Source organism: Blennius ocellaris (genome assembly GCF_963422515.1).
Source record: "Blennius ocellaris genome assembly, chromosome: 2".
Lineage (NCBI taxonomy): Eukaryota > Metazoa > Chordata > Actinopteri > Blenniiformes > Blenniidae > Blennius > Blennius ocellaris.
In genome coordinates, this window is record NC_137651.1 from 12,876,151 (window position 1) to 12,896,750 (window position 20,600).

At 42.3% G+C, this 20,600-nt stretch overlaps 2 protein-coding genes across 2 annotated transcripts; both read left to right on the forward strand.

The window, feature by feature from the left end:
* Window positions 1-10,632: 10,632 nt before the first annotated feature.
* On the forward strand, window positions 10,633-15,411 carry LOC308137586 (extracellular calcium-sensing receptor-like; the record flags this gene model as incomplete). Its single annotated transcript, XM_080506338.1, has 9 exons — window positions 10,633-10,775; window positions 11,061-11,355; window positions 11,505-11,591; window positions 11,757-12,026; window positions 12,784-12,984; window positions 13,076-13,345; window positions 13,960-14,187; window positions 14,269-14,392; window positions 14,498-15,411. Exons 1-9 carry the CDS (start codon window positions 10,666-10,668, stop codon window positions 15,409-15,411), a joined length of 2,499 nt encoding a protein of 832 aa, XP_080362464.1. The 5' UTR covers window positions 10,633-10,665.
* Window positions 15,412-16,189: 778 nt separating this feature from the next.
* Window positions 16,190-20,421, forward strand: LOC308137597 (extracellular calcium-sensing receptor-like; the record flags this gene model as incomplete). The annotated part of the gene is made up of 9 exons (XM_080506349.1): window positions 16,190-16,434; window positions 16,686-16,980; window positions 17,154-17,240; window positions 17,404-17,673; window positions 18,178-18,378; window positions 18,464-18,739; window positions 19,004-19,231; window positions 19,312-19,435; window positions 19,508-20,421. 9 exons carry the CDS (start codon window positions 16,190-16,192, stop codon window positions 20,419-20,421), a joined length of 2,640 nt encoding a protein of 879 aa, XP_080362475.1.
* Window positions 20,422-20,600: the final 179 nt, after the last annotated feature.

Sequence of the window (20,600 nt, forward strand, 5' to 3'; positions counted from 1 at the left end):
ATTCGTGACCACAGCAACCCCATTAGGCCACCTACCAAATTTCAGCTCAATCGGACAATGTTTGTTAGCATGCTAACGGGCATGCTAGGCCGTAAGCTATCTGATCCACCTGAAAATGTCAGGTGGTACTTAGCAAGTGCCACCGAGTTGGAATCTGGTCTTATGTCAATCCTGGTGGGAATGACACAGCACTGATGGAACATGAAGCATTTTTTAAATCTGCCACCGACATGAATTTGAGGACCTTAGGCCAGGCCTCCATCATAAGTAGCAAATTAGCTAGTGATTCGTGACTGCAGCACCCCCATTAGGCCACCTGCCAAATTTCAGCTCAATCGGACAATGTTTGTTAGCATGCTAACGGGCATGCTAGGCCGTGAGCTATCCGAGCCACCTGAAAATGTCAGGTGGTACTCGGCAGGTGCCCCTGAGCCGGAATCTGCTCTTATCTCAATCCTGGTGTGAATGGCACAGCACTGAGGGAACATGACGCCAACCCCAAAAGCGTGTTTCCACAACTCCATGGACACATCAAGTTTCCAACAAGGGGAAACAATATCCTGGACAATGTCTACACCACACACAGAGGGGCCTACAAAGCCCTCCCCCTCCCCCACCTCGGAGCCTCAGACCACTCCATTGTCATGCTAATGCCAGCTCACAGGCCTCTGGTTAACCCTCTGGGGCCTGAAGCATTTTGTGCCGTTTTTCACTACAATTGATTTTTCCTTTATATCTCAGATATAAAATTCTTAAACCTTGCCTTTTTTGGTGTCATTTTGTTCAGGACAACCTCATGAATGCATTTCTGAAGTATTTTCATCCCTTTGGCATACTGTATTAAAACAGTGGATCTAAAAACACCATAAAATTACAAATTCGGGTGGTAAAAACATAGATTTATTGACTATAAAATTTACAGACATGGTTAACGAATCATTTTGTTTACTTGTAAAGTAAATCTAAACTATAATTAACTCAAATGTATCAAAACAGGACTGAAAAAACAATTATATACAGATATTTACAGTGAAATAGAAGCACTGCCTCAGGCGTTTTTGTAAAACTATTTGCAAAAGGTCACACATATAATGTCAGGTGAAGACAAATTATTTGTGCCACTCAAAAAAACAGATTCTGTCCAACACAACACAGAGGGACACATCACACATGGCATTTCCATGAAGTGTTTTTCCTTTTCTTGTGTTCCTGCAGGCAATTTTTACATTTTAGCCTTTGGCTGTTGTGGTGGAGCTGGAATGATGAGGACAAGGGGGGGGACACGTCTCCTGGTCTGGGGGACACCTGTCTCCTCTCTAATGTCCTGTCGTTTCACTCCCCAGCACAGAAAGAGAGGACAGATCTCTTGATGAAAGGAAGCCGCGGCGAACATTAAACCATAGTTCATCAAACCTTGAGATTGGATTAACACAGTAATTTATTACAAAAGACAGAAACACTGGCCATCTAGAGAATCGCCTTATACTTAGCCGATAAACGCGAAGGAAAACAGCCAAGGATGAAACAGTTCGGCTCAGCACGAGGAGGAAAAAACAGAGAGAGTGAGGCAGCCTATATAAAACACGCGCTGCTTTAAATCCCCTCTTCCCATTGGCCACCGCTGGAAGGAGGCGTAAGCAACGTGCTCTCCTATTGGCGGACCTTCACACAGACTGAACAAACTACGCTACCCATGATACATTTCGGTATCTGTCCATCATCTACAGCTCAATAACAAAACAGTCCGCCGCCATTTTAACAGTTTGAATAAGTCCATGCAGGAAGCGTCACAGTTCGGAGGTCAAAGAAAACGTTATAATTCTAACACTAACAAAAATAAGCTGAGGTGTTCAATATTGCCATCAGAACCACTTTCAAACTCAATGTCAGACTCGATGCTCTGCTCCTTCAAAAAAAAAAAAAAAGTCGGAGCGCCTGATTGACGTTCATAAGGCGCGTCATTGTTTTGATAGAAAAAAAAAAAAGAGTTCACTTGAAACTAAAAAACACTCTAATCTCACTCACTACACACTCACTACACACTCACTACATGGTCAAATCATGATAATAATCGCTTTTTCTCTGATATAAATCTCAACTCACTCTCGCTGTCTCCGTCTCTCTGTTTACTTTTTCACGGGTGAACTAAACAAAATGACACCTCCCACTATGGAAACTTTTGATTGGACATGGGCTCTTCTTCTCAACCAATGAGTGAATGGTATACTGGCACATTACAAGTGTTTTTTTTTGCTGCTCCGTTACTTTCACTTTCACTCCTGACCGGTCTTCTGCACCTGACGCACACTAAAATGTCGCGGAAAAACACAGACACAGTTTTCCTCATATCTCTTTTATTTGGGCTATCAACCTCATTTAAAAACGAGCTTGTAGTTTTATATCTGCACTTTCGACACGGATTGAAACACTGGACCAGATGACGCTGTGCTATGACACTACTGCCTTTTCAAACGGTCATGTGATTTTGACGCTCCAGAGCGTCAATCGGCCCCAGAGGGTTGAAGTCATCAAACCAGTCAAAAAGCAGGTTCAGGTGTGGCCTGAGGGGTCGTCAGAGGCACTCCAGGACTGCTTCTCCACCACTGACTGGAGCATGTTCAGACAGGCAGCCACCTACAACAACACCACAGACCTCCAGGAGTACACAGACACCGTCACTTCCTACATGAGGAAGTGCATGGAAGACGTCACGGTCAAAAAAACCATCTCCATCCGGGCCAACCAGAAGCCATGGTTTACAGGAGAGGTCCACAGGCTCCTGAGGGCTCGGAACGCTGCCTTCAAAGCTGGTGACGAGACGGGCCTGAGGCTAGCCCGGGCCAACCTGGCACGTGGCATCAGGTTAGCCAAGAGACAGTACTCCAGGAGGATCGCCGACCACTTCAGTGACAGCAGAGACACCAGGAACCTGTGGCGGGGGATACAGACCATCACAGACTACAAGCCCTCTCCACAGACCTGTGACAACTCCTCCTCTCTGCCTGACCAGCTGAACGACTTCTTCGCTCGCTTTGAGGCAGACAACACCACCCCGGCACAGAAGACCCCACCACCTCCTGGCGACCAGGTGCTGACGTTATCCCCGGACAGCGTGAGGCGATCCCTCAGAGGGACCAACGCACGCAAAGCCCCGGATCCCGACAACATCCCTGGTCGTGTCCTGAGAGACTGTGCCGAGGAGCTCACAGATGTCTTCACGGACATCTTCAACACCTCACTGAGCCAGGCTGTTGTCCCCACGTGCCTCAAAGCCACCACCATCATCCCGGTCCCGAAGAAGTCGTCCCCCACCTGCCACAATGACTACCGCCCGGTCGCACTCACCCCCATCATCATGAAGTGCTTCGAGCGGCTAGTCATGCAACATATCAAGTCTGCCCTCACCCCCACCCTGGACCCTTTCCAGTTTGCATATCGGTCCAACCGCTCGACCGATGATGCCATCTCCACTGCCCTCCACTCAGCCCTCACCCACCTGGAGACCAGAGACTCCTATGTCAGAATGCTGTTCATTGACTTCAGCTCAGCATTCAACACCATCATCCCTCAGCAGCTCACCCACAAACTGAGTCAGCTGGGGCTCAACACCTCCCTGTGTAACTGGCTGCTGGACTTCCTGACGGGGAGACCACAGGCAGTTCGAGTCGGCAGCAACACCTCCAGCACCATCATGCTCAACACAGGGCCCCCTCCTCTTCACTCTGCTGACCCACGACTGCTCACCATCATTCAGCTCCAACCTCTTCATCAAGTTTGCGGACGACACAACTGTAGTGGGTCTCATCAACAACGATGAGGAGACCGCCTACAGGGACGAGGTGAGCCACCTGGCCATGAGGTGTAAGGACAACAATCTCCGCCTGAATGTGGAGAAGACGAAGGAGATTGTTGTGGACTTCAGGCGACGACACTCCCAGCATGCTCCACTGACCATCGACGGTGCTGCAGTGGAGCAGGTAAGCAGCACCAAGTTCCTGGGAGTGCACATCTCTGAAGACCTGTCCTGGAGCAACAACACTGCATCACTGGCCAAGAAAGCACACCAGCGCCTGTACTTCCTCCGCAAACTAAGGAGAGCAAGAGCCCCGACCCCCATCTTGCACACCTTTTACAGAGGCACCATCGAGAGCATCCTCTCCAGCTGCATCACCGTGTGGTACGGCGCCTGCACCGTATCCTGCCGCAAGACTCTGCAGCGCATCGTGAGGGCAGCCGAGAGGATCATTGGTGTCTCTCTACCCCCCCTGCGGGACATATACAACACCCGCCTCACCCGCAGAGCCATCAGGATCGCAGGTGACCCCACCCACCCCTCCCACAGCCTCTTCAGCCTGCTGCCGTCGGGGAGGAGACTTCAGAGTCTCCGAGCCAAAACCAGCAGGCTCAAAGACAGTTTCTGCCACCAGGCAGTCAGAAGACTCAACTCCCTCCCTGCTCTGCCCCCCCTCCCCCCTCTGCCTCTGCCCCCTGCCACAGCCACCCTTACACCCCCCCTCCCCTCCGGCACCTGACATTATGCCCCCCCCCCCCCACTGAACGAACATTCTACCTCAGTTGTACATGCCACTTTACTATACTGTTTATATGTTTATAAGGTGTATAGATTTTAGATGTATAGATTTTTAAGTCTTATAATTGTTCCTAATATATTATTACGCTGTGCACTGTGGGTCTGAGAGGACCGGAATTTCATCTGGGCTGTATGCCATGCATTCGGCACATTTGACAAATAAAGCTGACTTTGACTTTTGACTTTGATGAAGTGTTTTCGAAATCTGGCACCGACATGATTTTTCTGTCCTTGGGCAATGATTTTTCATACAAACGCACTGTCTACTGCTCAATCCAGGTTTTCGGAAACTGGCACGGGCAGTGACATCATCTTTCTAGTTTTTCGTAAACTGCCACATATGACAGCAGGTCAGCCCATAGATAATCACTGTAATGCAGTGGTTCTCAACTTTTTTCTGTCATGCCCCCCCTAGAGGACCAAAAATTTTTCAGCCCCCCCCCCCCGAATTGTACTACCATTGAGAACCTGATAATATTTATTTATTTATCTGTATAAACCACTGTATGATTTGCTGGCACCAGCATTCTGCATACAATCGCCTGATTATCAAAATAAATTAATAAAATGAGCTGGAGGCCCTTTTTTTATCGTTCAAGCATGAATAAAGACACTAATACTGAAAGTTGCGCCTGCCTCACGCCCCCCCTGACACCCCACCACGCCCCCCCAGGGGGGCTCGCCCCACCATTTGAGAAGCACTGCTGTAATGTCACTGCTATCCAGACTGTAAAAAACTCAGCACTGATGGAACATGAAGCGTTTTTGTAAACTGCCACAGACACTGTCAGACACTGTCTGTGGCAGTTGTGTGCAGTCTGGAAGATTCCGGAAGGAGACCCATAGATTTGTATACTGAGCAGTCACGGTGTCAAATTACACAGCAGTTGGATGAGCAGCCACTCTAAAAGTAGAGTGACAGAGGCCGGATTTTAATTCCAATATTTTGGAAACAAGTCCTCTGAATCCATATTTATCGAGCAAGTATGTGGATAAAAATACCATTATTTTGTCTGACTTTTTATCCTCTTTCAGTCTGTGTTGGTTTGGAAGCAGTCAGAGGTAAACTTTGGACACCAGGGGCCGCTGTTTGGCGACAAAGCCCGATTATTCTCCATAGGACTCAATGTAAAAATCTCGGGTGAAAAAATCAGTTACTCTGTCAATTTAACTCGTTATAAAGGTGACTTGTTATGGAATTTTCCCCACATGTTACATCATCTTGTTCGGCAAGTTCTCGTGGAGATGACTATGTGCTCAGTTTGTGGCTGAGACTCAGGGTTTGTGAACAGTTGGGAGTTGTTCGGGGTGTTTGATATCGGTGGTTTTGGAGAAGAAATTTCGGTTTTCCCATGTATTCAGATGAGAGAAGGCAGAAAGCCAAATTCGGCATTGAAAAACTTTGACGGCTAATAAAAATGAAACCAGACGAGGTAAGAAAAATCCCCTCTAAATTTTTGAAGTAGACAATCTCCGCTATCACAGGATATGTTCGTCAGACCGATACGACCTTCCCCTATGAGGAGTTAGATTTTCCGTGAGGGCCTTTTTGGGTGAAAATCTTACTTTGAAAGGCAAATAGCGGACTTACTGTTGGATTTAGGTCCAAAGTTAGAGCACGTGAGTTGTAGGTTTTGACGAGATGAACAAAGTTCGTATTCGTTGCATCTCTCTACGAAATTCCTACGGGCCGTGGTGGGCGATTAAAAGTTTCTAGGTGGCACTAGAGAGGGAGGTCCCTAATAATTAGTAGTCTATACACATACAGAATAGACTTCTGTACAGAATAGACTTCCTGAAAACATGGCACTGACGTGTGCATACACAACCCTGAGTGTACATGGTAATCTCCTTGTCCCATTTGCTAAAATACAGGGGGCCCACCGATGCTTCTATGGACTATGAGCTCTTCAATAATGATGGACTGTAAACATGTAGTCCTGTCTATTGACCATGAAAGACTTTTGGAAAGTAAATGAAAGGCTGGACTGTTAAGATAGTACATCCTCATTATCTTGTGGAAAGAGAAACATGTCACTTGGATTTCTCTGAGGGAGTCATCCCAAGGGACTAATAAAGTCATTCTGAATCTGAATTGATGTTAATTGACAGAAATATCATTAAATGTCTGCAAAGCTAAAATGATCCAAGAAGCAAAGTAACAAAAGCTGTCGATTTCCTTTCACCTTTTCATTCAGTTATTGTCTGTTTTTTTTTTTCATAATGTTGCACCATTTTAAAGTCCACACATCCTCCTCGTGGCGTATTCACACAGGCCTAGCCTGACTTGACCTTCAGCTTGACTCCCACCAGAAGAAGGCATGTCCAGGGTCCCTGTGAAAACTGGAACGCTCCACCGGCTTCTTCTGGCTCTCGGCGAAGGCAGGCGCTTCTCTCTTCTCTCCACTCCCCCTCGTCTTCCCCGCTTGATGCTCCCGTCCTGTACTGTCTCATGTCAGATCTTACAAGAGCCTCTCTTCACACCCACATCCAAATTTAACCGGAACCATGGAATTGATCAACTGGTCTCTCAATGCCATCGACCAAATTTTTACCACACGACGATCGGGCAAAGGAGAGCCCGCATGTCCCGATGGGACGTTTGCAGCTGGATACATGTTGGATTTCTGGGGTTCCTGGAGGTCCTTGTGTTTGGCCATTCTTTCCATCGAGGATGTGAAGGACCTCTACATATTGGGATTAATGATAGCAGGTATGCTGCTGATTGGGGCTGGCGGCTTTCTGATCTATCGCAAAGTTGAGAAGACGTGGGCAGCTGCATTGGGAAGGCTGCCTATCATCACTGAGGGATTGTGCCAAGCTTTGAATGCTTAGACTCATGTGATAAACGAACTCAAGAGTACGCAAGTCACGACTCTTGAAAGTTTACGCGAAATTGGAACCATCTTGAAGGATATTCGAACTCGATTGGGAAGCTAAAATCTTGCCACAATTGGAGCAGCATGGAAACCAGAGACACTCAAGGTCGAAAGATAAAGCTGAATCGCCTGAACGAAAACAAACCTAATCTACATTTCGGATTCACAGACACCTGGTCGCCAAGGCTGCTGTTTTGTCTTCAACTCTCCTGGATGTGAGCAATTTCGTGGTACCTGTTACAATCAAGACGATTCTGATTCTGATTCTGATTCTGATTCTGATTCTGAATCTGAATGTGTGTAATACACACCCTGGAAAGGTTGGCACGGGGCAAACACATATCGCAGGTCTGTCACAGGGCTCACACTCACATTCACACTTCACTCACATTCATCACTACCATCAACTGTGGCAACACTGGTTGTTGGTGTGTTCTTTGGGAACACATTGAAGATCATATTGAAGCTACTCATACTCATCCCCTTGTTGATCCTCTGAACATCCTGTCAGCTGCTTTCCTAAGAGACTGGAATAATCTTATAATGCCACTGGGTTTTTTGTTGTCTTTCATCAAATGTTTCTTCACCATTTGTGCCACTGTGGCTTCAACAGATCGATCTCTAGTCAAAATCAGAAGCAACACATCTTCTGGAGAACCCCATTTTTTCTGAAGACTCTTGTAAATGTCTTTGTGGAGATCTTTGAACTTTCCAGAGTTCATGATAATGTTTAGGTTGTGAACTTCAGACCAGATTGCCGTAAACAATCGATCGCTGTTCTGTTTGAAACTCGGACAGATGTGAATCCCAGCTTTCCGAAAAATCCTCCACAACAGCAGTTCCACCAACGTGTCCACGGCCACTTTGTAAACATCGCCGTGTGGTGTCTTTTTCTCCTCAAGGCTTTTCCACTGTGGCAGCGATGCTGCTGAAAAAGCCTCCACAGGTTGCTTGATGCAACCAACATCTTTCTTTGAAGCTTGGCTCCTCTCTGTGGTGGCTGTCAGATGAGCAACAGGCAGCTTTGGTAAGGGGTGGTGTAGTTTGGCCTTGTTATTAGAGGAAACCTCTGATAGCTTGTTGGAAGTAGGGACCTTTGCTGAGAGATCAGTCCATCGTTTATCCTTTTTTTGATGTTTCCGTGAGGCAATAGGCAGCTTTGGTGGTCTGTGGTGGGGTTTGGCATTGTCATCAGAGGGAACCTCTGATGACTCATCAGAAGCAAAGACCTCTGGCGAGAGATCAGCCCATCTATCCATTTTTTTATGTTTCCGTTGAGAATCATTGAGCTCTGGTGAGTTTTGGTGGAGTTTGGTGCGCTTGTTAGAAAAAGCCTCTGATGAGAGCTTTTCCTCATATGAATCATCAGTATCTTCGTCCAATGGGTCTACTAGTTCCCACAAACTCATCATGGTTGGCACTGAAAAAGCGAAACACTTCTCTCTTATCTGGTACAATGAGCGTTTAAAGTAAATGGCAGATTACATCTGTGAATGATGCATTACCATCATCATTCTCTTTCAGATCAAACTCAGTCTCTTTGGAATTCTAAACTTTCCACTGACGTCACTGATATTAAAGCCTTTGATCTCTGCTCACATGAGAGCTCCAAACATTACAACCACAGTTGCTTAGCAACCGTATCTGAGCTACAGAAGTCTCTTTAATCCAAACTGTGTTGACTGGAATACACAGGTAGAAATCCTCAAAGGAAGTCATGAGACTAGGGGTCTCAAGCTCGCGGCGATAATTTGTGGCTCCCAATTTGATATGAAAGTATAATATTTGTGCGGCCCGCAACTTTGCCACTCAGCCAGCTCCCGCCCACCGTCCTTCATTGGGGCTGATGGTCGGGGTTAGGCTAAGTTACACCGGCTTTGTGTAATGAACAGCCAGACAGCAGTCACCTTTTCTGAGCTCGCCACCCAGATACCGATCGCAAAAAGAAAGGTGACTGCTACTGGTTGCAGCAAATGCCTGAAGTTTGACAATGCCATGTGTGTTGTTGTGAAATGCATCAAACAAATCAGATCCAGCAGCTTAACGCATAGGAGGTTCCATGCTTTAGAAGAAATAGAATGAAACAAACTCACAGCACTTTAAATTTGTAGTGAGTCATGTAAAAGAACTCAAGAGCTTATCTTTTATGCCTGCTATAAGCAGCATAGGATTTTATTTTGACACTAAAACCAACAGAAACACCATGGCAGGAGGACACTTCACACAAAACCTTCTTCACTCCCAGTTGCCAACTTACAACTAATAAACTAAACTTGATGAACTTACTAACTACATGAACTAAGCAACACAAATACAACACAACACAATCATTCCCAACACTACAAACCTAATATAACCCCCAACGATGCTAAAACAAGACAAACAGTAACTCCCATAATGCATTGCAGCAATCAGCTCCCTACATGTCATTACAACAGTGGATCTATGTGGGAGATGCGCTTTCTGGAGATCATTAAGTGTAATGTTCAAGTATTGTGTGATTCCATTATATAGTTGGTTTCAGGCAATGCAATAAGTTCAATAAAAGAAAATACTACAAAGAGTGAAGCCTGATTCTACAAACCTGCTACCTTATCTTTAGAAAAACTAGTCCTAGCTAATAAATGTTATAGTGTACTTTTCTGAGATGTAATATGTAATTGAATAAAGAACAACATTTTGAGATTCAACAGTACAGAAAAAAAACAAGACATAGTCATGTAGGAAACATTGTAAGCAAGAATGCCAAAATGTTTTGGAGATGGAATCCTCTCAAAATAGAGCTATTAATGACCAATGTTTCCACCTGAGGCCGAGTGTTTTCATACGGGTATTGCCTCTTTGGGATATACAGAAATGCCTAAAACCTTTCCACAGGTGTGTAAAACTAATACCCATTACTTGTGTATAGTCAGAAATAGGGCGTTTCTTATTGTGTTTCATGTTGCCCTGCTGCTAAGTTTGTTTCGTGACACTGAGATGACGGTGAGCCCTTGGCATGACCCCTAATATAAAATAAACCAATGCTGATGAGCACATTAAACGGGGGCTAAGGTAGGAGAACTAATTATGAGGGGAGTTCTCCACATGCACTTCAATACCTGCTCGATTTTATTCTGTATATTCTCCCCTTGCCTGTGCTTGTCTTCTCTTCTTCCTTCATGTAAATTACAGAGGAAGTTTGTTCTGAATGAAATGCACAGACCTGGAGATGTGGTACTGGGAGGACTCTTTGAGATCCACTACACTGCAGATGCTCCTGAAGGGACATTTACCTCAGAACCGCAGCAGCCCCGCTGTAGTGGGTGAGTGCATGCACACATGCTTGTACACATTGGTTTTTTACATGTGAATACTATGCTGTCTGTCGAAAGCTTAAAAAAGAAATGTTAATGTCATGGAATGTTCTTAATAAGCTATAACTAGTAAAACACCATCTTGATCAGCTAAATACACCCAGAGAAAATGTATAGCAACACATACAGTGTGTTAATAATTGTGATTTTGGTATAGTTTTCTTTTTTTTTTTAGCTTTTTCTGTAACTGCTTCTGGTTTCTTTGTTTAATTGTGGGGTTTTTTTTTGTCACAGGTATGATATTTTAGGATTCAGACATGCTATGACGATGGCCTTTACTGTTGAGGAAATCAACAAGAACACCAACCTGCTACCGAATGTGACTCTGGGATTCAGTCTTTATGATAACTGTGGTGCTCTTCTTATGGGGCTCAGTGGAGCAATCGCACTCTCCAGTGGTCAGGAGGAGGAGGTTGTGCTACAGAAGGAGTGTTCAGGGATCCCTCCTGTCATTGCGATTGTGGGGGAAACTTACTCAACATTTTCGATTGCAATTTCGAATGTGCTCGATTTGTTCAGAATTCCCATTGTAAGTTTCATGTTTTCATTTCTTTTCGTCACTTACGTCTCATTTTAATGTCAATTTGAAATATTTGGATAACTATATATATATATACACACACACACACACTTGCATGGACACTCAATAGTGCACTAACTCTGTTTGGTGATGTATAGGTGAGTTATTTTGCTACGTGTTCCTGTCTGAGCGATCGGCAGCGATTTCCAACCTTCTTTCGAACAATCCCCAGTGATGCTTTCCAGGTGAAACACTAATAACATGTTGTGAACCTGCTTCACACAATTCAGCAAGCTTGTAGAAATGGTACAAATTGCAATTCAAGTCAGGTGTGATATGGATTAGAAGTGTATATGACATTAGTTGTACTGGCTGAACTTGCACACTGATCGATATCACCAATGTGTCAGGTGCGTGCTATGATTCAGATTTTGAAGCATTTTGACTGGACGTGGGTCGGCCTGCTGGTCAGTGACGACGATTACGGACTCCATGTTGCGCAGTCGTTTCAAACGGACCTGCTGCAGTCTGGTGGAGGATGTCTGGCCTATCTAGAAGTTTTGCCTTGGGACAGTGACCGGAATGAACTTCACAGAATTGTGAATTTGATGAAAACCTCAACAGCTCGTGTGGTCATTGCGTTCGCACATGAGATTCACATGATTGAGCTCATGGAAGAGGTGAGATATACAATACACATTAATTTTAGGAATTGATGATCATGATCAGCAACAATCTACTTGTTTATGCTCTCATTTCATCAATCAGTCCAATCATACAGCACTGTTCATACAAGTACAATGTAAAATGACTTACATTACACAATGATAATAAACACACAAAGAGGAAGGTGCATGCATGCGTAAGTGCATATGTCTTTTGGTCAATGTATTTTTATTATTTTTTTATACTGCCTTACTAAACCGTGATTTAGTTTTCTTAAATTCTCTTGTGACAATGACATATGAGCGGGGCGACATCAGTGGTAAACAAGTTGTCAACTCATAATGTGAGATTATAATTATAATTTATTGTACTTTTATTTATTTTAAGTGCTTCTTAAAATATATTATATATTATTTATAATGTAGCTGTATTATTAAAACACAAGAACTGAAGTCAGAAGTATCATCAATTAACAAAAAAATAAGAATTGTAAAATAAATACATAACTGTAGGCTGTAGTTTACACAACTATCACAATTATGATTTGTAAAATTATTTTTAGTATATATATTTTTGGTGCAGAAATTATTCACTAAACTATTTACTTTTCTATTATTATGTTCCAATGTGTAATTCACTTGAAAACTGTGCCCATGAAAAAATAATTCAGCTCATTGTTCTTCATCTGAACATGTCATTTTTTATTTTATTTTTTTTTTTTTTAAGATCTAAAACGTTGGTTTTTTTTGGTTTGTTTTTTAATTTGCACAGGTGATGAAACAGAATGTGAAGGGTCTGCAGTGGATTGCAAGTGAAGCCTGGACAGCAGCTGCTGTCCTCCAGACTCCCCGTCTGATGCCGTACCTGAGCGGCACTCTGGGTATTGCAATTCGTCGAGGAGAAATCTCAGGGCTCATGGAATTCCTCTTACAAATACAACCGGACAAACAAGACAACAATAAAAACAACATGGTAAGAATTGCGTCTTGACTTCAGTTGAACCACACACGTACATTCATACTGGGATGTCTATTTATTTATATTCTTTATGTATCTGTTTCAGGTGAGACAGTACTGGGAATATATGTTTCATTGTACATTTGAACCTGTTGGTTGGGGAAAAAATGGTAGCACTCTTTGCACAGGACAAGAAAGCATTACAAATGTGGATAGTGAGTTTTTGGACCTTTCCAACCTCAGGCCTGAGTACAATATCTACAAAGCTGTGTATGCTCTGGCATATGCCCTTAATGACATGCTCCAGTGTGAGCCCGGGGGAGGGCCTTTCAAGGGGAACAGCTGTGCCACTCTGCAAACACTGGAGCCATGGCAGGTGTGATATGAATTTATACTCCCTCTCTTTTATTACTTTATGAAAAACAGCTGTGACACCCAACGGTTTAAGCAGGGGATTAGTACAGAAAGCAAACTGGAGTCAGAGTTTGTGACATCTTACAAAACCTTTTTACACTGCTTTTATTAGCAATATATTGTCATTAAAATGTTTTCAATTGTATTCTAAATTGTACACTTTTATTCTTATTCTTATTCTTATTCTTATTCTTATTCTTATTCTTATTCTTATTCTTATTCTTATTCTTATTCTTATTCTTATTCTTATTCTTATTCTTATTCTTATTCTTATTCTTATTCTTATTCTTATTCTTATTCTTATTCTTTTTCTTATACGTATTCTTATTTGTGGCTGTAATGTATGACAAGTGTGACAATGATCACTATTTGCTGATGATATAACAGTATAAATGTGAATAGAAATAGATTTTGAGACTTGGCTTTAATCATACTATAAAACATTCTAAAATACTGTACATTTAGAAAAATCCAAACATGGGTTTTGTTCTTCAGTTAAATATCTTCAAAGAAAAGACAAATCCTTGCATGTTATTATTTGAATAGAAGCTGTTACTTCTTTTCTTCTATTTGTAGCTGGTGTATTATTTAGAGAAGGTCAACTTCACCACATCATTTGGCGATCATGTATCATTTGATGAAAATGGGGATGTCTTACCAATATATGATGTCATGAACTGGCTGTGGCTCCCTGATGGAAGAACAAAGGTTCAAAATGTGGGTGAAGTTAAGAGAATGGCCTCAAATGAAGAAGTACTCATACTCAAGGAAGAAAAAATCTTCTGGAACTTTGAATCAAAACAGGTTATTTCTTCTTTTCAGTCATCTGCTTTTGTGAAATGAACATTGTACCACTGTAAGAAAACATGTCCTTTTATTCCGCAGCCTCCTCGCTCAGTGTGCAGTGAGAGCTGTCCACCAGGTAGTCGCATAGCCATACAGAAAAGACAACCTGTGTGTTGTTTTGACTGTATTCCCTGTTCTGGAGGAAAGATTAGCAATAGGACCAGTGAGTGTGTTGGGTTTTCTTTTTTAATTTTGTCCTTGTTTCTTATTGAATGTAGACTTGGAATGTACAGTCATAATAGATTTTACTCTTCTCCCTGTTCTTCAGACTCTATGGATTGCATCAGTTGTCCAGAAGATTTCTGGTCCAGCCCCCAGCGTGACCACTGTGTTCCCAAGAAAACTGAGTTCCTCTCTTATCATGAACCTCTGGGTATCTGTCTCACAACGACTTCTCTGCTGGGCACATTCATCAGTGCTGTTGTTCTGGGGATCTTTACCTATCATCGCAGCACACCCATGGTCCGCGCCAATAATTCAGAGCTGAGTTTCCTGCTCTTGGTGTCACTTAAGTTTTGTTTTCTTTGCTCACTCCTATTTATTGGACAACCCAGACTGTGGACATGTCAGCTGAGACACGCAGCCTTTGGGATTAGCTTTGTGCTTTGTGTCTCATGCATCCTGGTTAAAACTATGGTGGTTCTGGCTGTGTTTCGAGCATCAAAACCAGGAGGAGAAGCTATTTTGAAGTGGTTTGGTGCGATACAACAGAGAGGAACAGTTGTGGTTCTCACTTCTATCCAAGCGGCAATCTGTACAGCTTGGCTTGTTTCCTCCTCACCATCCCCACATAAAAACACTGAATACCACAATGACAAGATAGTTTATGAGTGTGCTGTTGGATCTACCCTTGGTTTTGCAGTGTTACTGGGTTACATCGGCCTACTGGCCATCCTCAGCTTTTTGATTGCCTTTTTGGCTAGAAATCTTCCAGATAACTTCAATGAGGCCAAACTCATCACTTTCAGCATGCTGATATTCTGTGCTGTGTGGGTGGCCTTTGTCCCTGCATATATCAACTCTCCAGGTAAATATGCAGATGCAGTGGAAGTATTTGCTATACTGGCTTCCAGCTTTGGTCTCTTGCTGGCACTGTTTGGACCTAAATGCTACATAATCCTGTTGAGGCCAGAGAGGAACACAAAGAAGGCAATCATGGGTCGAGGAGCCACTAAGTCATGAAAGCAATTGTTTTGGCAAAATCATCAGCTACTGTTACCGCATGAATGTAAATGCTATAGTAAAATGTTCCACTAATTTCAACCAGAATGTATTTCACTTTATTTCAGCAGCACACTATATTTAAAAAAAAGATATAATATTGTACAATTGAACAATTATGATGAATCATTCTGTTATTTTTAATGTAAATAATATAATATTGGAATGACTTCTAAGCCTACAAATTAAAATCATCATACTTTCTGAGGATTGTTTTGGCTGATAAATGAAGCAAAAAGATGTTGTAAAGAGTAAAATGATTCACTTCACATGGATTGTCAAATATGTACTGCACAAATACAGAGTAGGTATGTAAAGCTGGTCTCACAAGTATGTTATTGCATGAATGAAAATTAATGGACACGGAATACGAGGGCAAAATAACACAACCATCTGTGCAAACATCAATAAAAATTATGTTTTTTTAGTTTTAGGTTACAATTTTCCAATAATAAAATAATAATAAAAAAAGCCAAAGAAGACAAGCACTAAGGTTATTTAGACAGTATTTAATTATCTAAAATACGCAGTTGTAATTAACGTTTGAATCTCATTTGAATGCAACATTATCATTATCGGGGGATATGTTTATTTTGTCCTGCCCCCGAAAGCCTTCGTGTCATCAGTGCTGCAAATGATTTACCAAGTGGAAATCATGCAAATGTGATGTCACAGACCTGCACATAAAATAAGTGCTCCTGCGCAAAAAAAGAGAGAAGGGTGCAAAGGAGAACAAACAATGGAGCATTTTCCTCACACATACGTTCTCCTGAGTGTCTGCATAGTCTCTGCTTGCTTCTTTCCGTTCTCTTTGTGCTTGTCTTCTTTTTCTCCCTCATCTTGTAAATTACAGAAAGATTTTCATCTGAATGAAATGCACAGACCTGGAGATGTGGTGCTGGGTGGACTGTTTGAGGTCCACTACACGTCCATCCTCCCTGAGAGGATGTTTACCTCCGAACCACAACAGCCCCGCTGCAGTGGGTAAGTACTACACGTGCAGCATCATCAGACAGATGTGAAGATAATGTTTAGAACATGTATAGTGAGAAGTATAGTCATTGTGTTAAAATATTTCTGAAATAGGATGGAAATGTACATTTCATGATCACTTAAGGTTTTTAATTCATTTGAAGACTATATCATTTGCAGCACATTCAAATTCTACAGACATCTACCACAACCTACAGTGGCATCTGGCAATTTAGTGATTAATACTAATGTCTGTGTCTCAGTTTTGATATTTTAGGGTTCAGACATGCTATGACAATGGCCTTTGCTATTGATGAGATCAACAAGAACGACAACCTGCTACCTAATGTGACTCTGGGATACAGCATCTACGATAATTGTGGTACACTTCTCATGGGGCTCAGTGGAGCAATCTCACTCTCCAGTGGTCAGGAGAAGCAGTTTGTGCTTGTTGAGGACTGTTCAGGGATCCCTCCTGTCATCGGGATTGTCGGTGATCACTATTCAACATTTTCTATTGCCATTTCCAATGTGCTGGGTTTATACAAGATGCCCATTGTAAGTTAAAATGTGAATCACGTCTAGCTTGTAGTGCAATACTTGAATGAAATTCTGATTTGATTTAACTTTAGTTCATTGATGCAACATCATGCAAATATTTCAATCCATATTAGCTGTATATGTTGTATTAATTGCATAATTATATGTTTTCTTTGTGGTTTTTCCTTTAGATAAGTTATTTTGCTACGTGCTCGTGTCTGAGTGACCGGCAGCGGTTTCCAACCTTCTTCCGAACAATCCCAAGTGATGCTTTCCAGGTGAAAAACACTTACAACAGCAAAAAGCATGTGTTAAAGGTCAAACAACCAGCTTGTCAAAACAAGGTGTTATTTGTGATTTGACTGGGATGTGCACATGACAATTGTCATAGTCGCTAAAGTTGACTTTCTGCATATTAATTTCATATCACCAATGTGTCAGGTGCGTGCTATGATTCAGATTTTGAAGCATTTTGACTGGACGTGGGTCGGCCTGTTGGTCAGTGACGATGATTACGGACTCCATGTTGCGCAGTCGTTTCAATTGGACCTGCGGCAGTCTGGTGGAGGATGTCTGGCCTATCTAGAAGTTTTGCCGTGGGACAGTGACCGGAATGAACTTCAGAGGATTGTGAATTTGATGAAAACATCAACAGCTCGTGTGGTCATTGTGTTCGCACATGAGATTCACATGATTGAGCTCATGGAAGAGGTGAGATATACAAAACACAATGATTTGTTTTTAAATTAATGATTCTGATCATTCTAATTATACAGCAATTTTCATACAAGTGCAATGGAAAATGATATAAATTACACAATGATCATAAACACACACACACTCACATGCACTCACAAATTAACAAATAGCTTGTTTGCAAAGGTGACTTTTCAATCTGTTTTTAAAAATGTCAGAAATCTGCATTACCCATGGGTCTTAGGGTAAAATGTTGTTTCAACATTTAAGTGTCTGTATTACAAATTTATGAAAAAAAATTGTAATATTGTTGTATAGTCTGGTCTGGTATAGTATGGTCTTTGGTGGTATCGACATGAAAAATTAACTCATTGAAAACTTTCCCCCCATATTTTCACATTCCAACCTACCCTTAAAAGCACTGTTTGCCTGTTGAACATAAAGTTGAATTATGTGTTTTAAAACTACAATGTGATTTTTTTTACTGAGATTCAAAAATAATTGTCTTTAATTATACAGGTAGTTAAACAGAATGTAACCGGTCTGCAGTGGATTGCAAGTGAGGCCTTGGCATCAGCAACTGTGCTGCAGACGTCACGTCTGATGCCGTATTTGAGCGGCACATTGGGCATCGCCATCCGCCGAGGAGAAATACCACGACTCAGAGAGTTCTTGTTAAAAATACATCCTGGCCAAGGAAGCACTTATACAAATAACATGGTAATTCAAACTTGTAGAATTAACTGATGCACAAAACCACAAATGTGTTTGATTAATATTGTGTGAAATGTTGCCGCTGTTTTAGGTGAGACAGTTTTGGGAGTACACATTTCAGTGTAGATTTGAACCCACTCCAGCTGGTTGGATGGAAATTGGTGGAGCGGTTTGCTCTGGACTTGAAGACATGGGAAATGTGGATACTGAGTTTTTGGACCTTTCCAGCCTCAGACCTGAGTACAATGTTTACAAAGCTGTGTATGCTTTTGCATATGCCCTACACAGCATGCTGCAGTGTAAACCAGGGAGAGGCCCTTTCAGTGGGAACAGCTGTGCCACACTGCAAACACTGGCACCATGGCAGGTGTGATATCAATTTATATCCTATCTCAATTGAAACATGCTGAGATTTGTATTGCACAGAATTGTATGAATTCCACACTCACAATATGCAGCGTTAACAATATTTGTGTTTCAAAAGTCCTGACTGACTGATTAAACTAAAATAGATATATCAAACACTGCCTGTATCTCAAGTCTCAAATAAATGTATGAGGGACAGAAATGTGTTTAATTTCAATACGTTTATAAATTCTGACAAGTTTTATTTTTGATCACCCATTCACAGCTTGTACATTATTTGGAAAAGGTTAATTTCACCACATCGTTTGGTGATGAAGTGTCATTTGACAATAATGGGGATGTCTTACCAATATATGATGTCATGAACTGGCTGTGGCTCCCTGATGGAAGGATTAAAGTTCAAAATGTGGGTGAAGTTAAGAGGTCGGCCTTTGATGAAGAAGTACTCATACTCGAGGAAGAAAAAATCTTCTGGAACTTTGAATCGAAAAAGGTATTTTTGTTTGTGTTCAAACAACTCAGTTGTGTACACTAAAACTTGATGATATATTTGTGTGTTTTTCTCCACCATAGCCTCCTCGGTCAGTGTGCAGTGAGAGCTGTCCTCCAGGTACTCGCATGGCCAGAAAAAAAGGACGACCTGCATGCTGTTTTACCTGCATACTATGTTCTGGGGGGAAAATCAGCAATGAAACAAGTGAGTGTTTCTTTCTTCTTGTCTTTCGACCAATATAGTTTTTGTCTTAAAAATGTTTCACCTGTTCTTCAGACTCTATGGATTGCATCAGTTGTCCAGAAGATTTCTGGTCCAGCCCCCAGCGTGACCACTGTGTTCCAAAGAAAACTGAGTTCCTTTCTTATTATGAGCCTCTGGGTATCTGTCTGACAACGACTTCTCTGCTGGGCACGTTTATCAGTGCTGTTGTTCTGGGGATCTTCACCTTTCATCGCAGCACACCCATGGTCCGCGCCAATAATTCAGAGCTGAGTTTCCTGCTCTTGGTGTCACTTAAGTTGTGTTTTCTTTGCTCACTCCTTTTTATCGGACAACCCAGACTGTGGACATGCCAGCTGAGACATGCAGTCTTTGGGATCAGCTTTGTGCTTTGTGTCTCATGCATCCTGGTTAAAACTATGGTGGTTCTGGCTGTGTTTCGAGCATCAAAGTCAGGAGGTCGAGCTATTTCTAAGTGGTTTGGTGCGATGCACCAGAGAGGAATAGTTCTGGTTCTCACTTCTATCCAAGCGGCAATCTGTACAGCTTGGCTCGTCTCCTCCTCACCATCCCCACATAAAAACACTGAATACCACAAAGACAAGATAGTTTATGAGTGTGCTGTTGGATCTACCCTTGGTTTTGCAGTGTTACTGGGCTACATCGGTTTACTTGCTATTCTCAGTTGTCTTTTAGCATTTTGGGCCAGAAATCTTCCAGATAACTTCAATGAGGCCAAACTCATCACTTTCAGCATGCTGATATTCTGTGCTGTGTGGGTGGCCTTTGTTCCTGCATATATCAACTCTCCAGGTAAATATGCAGATGCAGTGGAAGTATTTGCTATACTGGCATCCAGCTTTGGTCTCTTGGTGGCGCTGTTTGGACCCAAATGTTACTTAATCTTGATGAGACCAGAGAGGAACACAAAGAAGGCAATTATTGGTCGAGTTGCTGCCAAATCCTGAAAAGATTCAGATGTCTGGTTGATGTATATTACCTGGACAACCGGTATGCAATAAAACATTTTCTGTCTCCATTTGCTCACTTGTTATTTCTAATACCAAACTGAAGATCTCAGCAGACCACAGAAAAGTTAGTTCCATTTCTGAAAGATAGCTTTGTGACTGCACCATGTTGCTGCCAG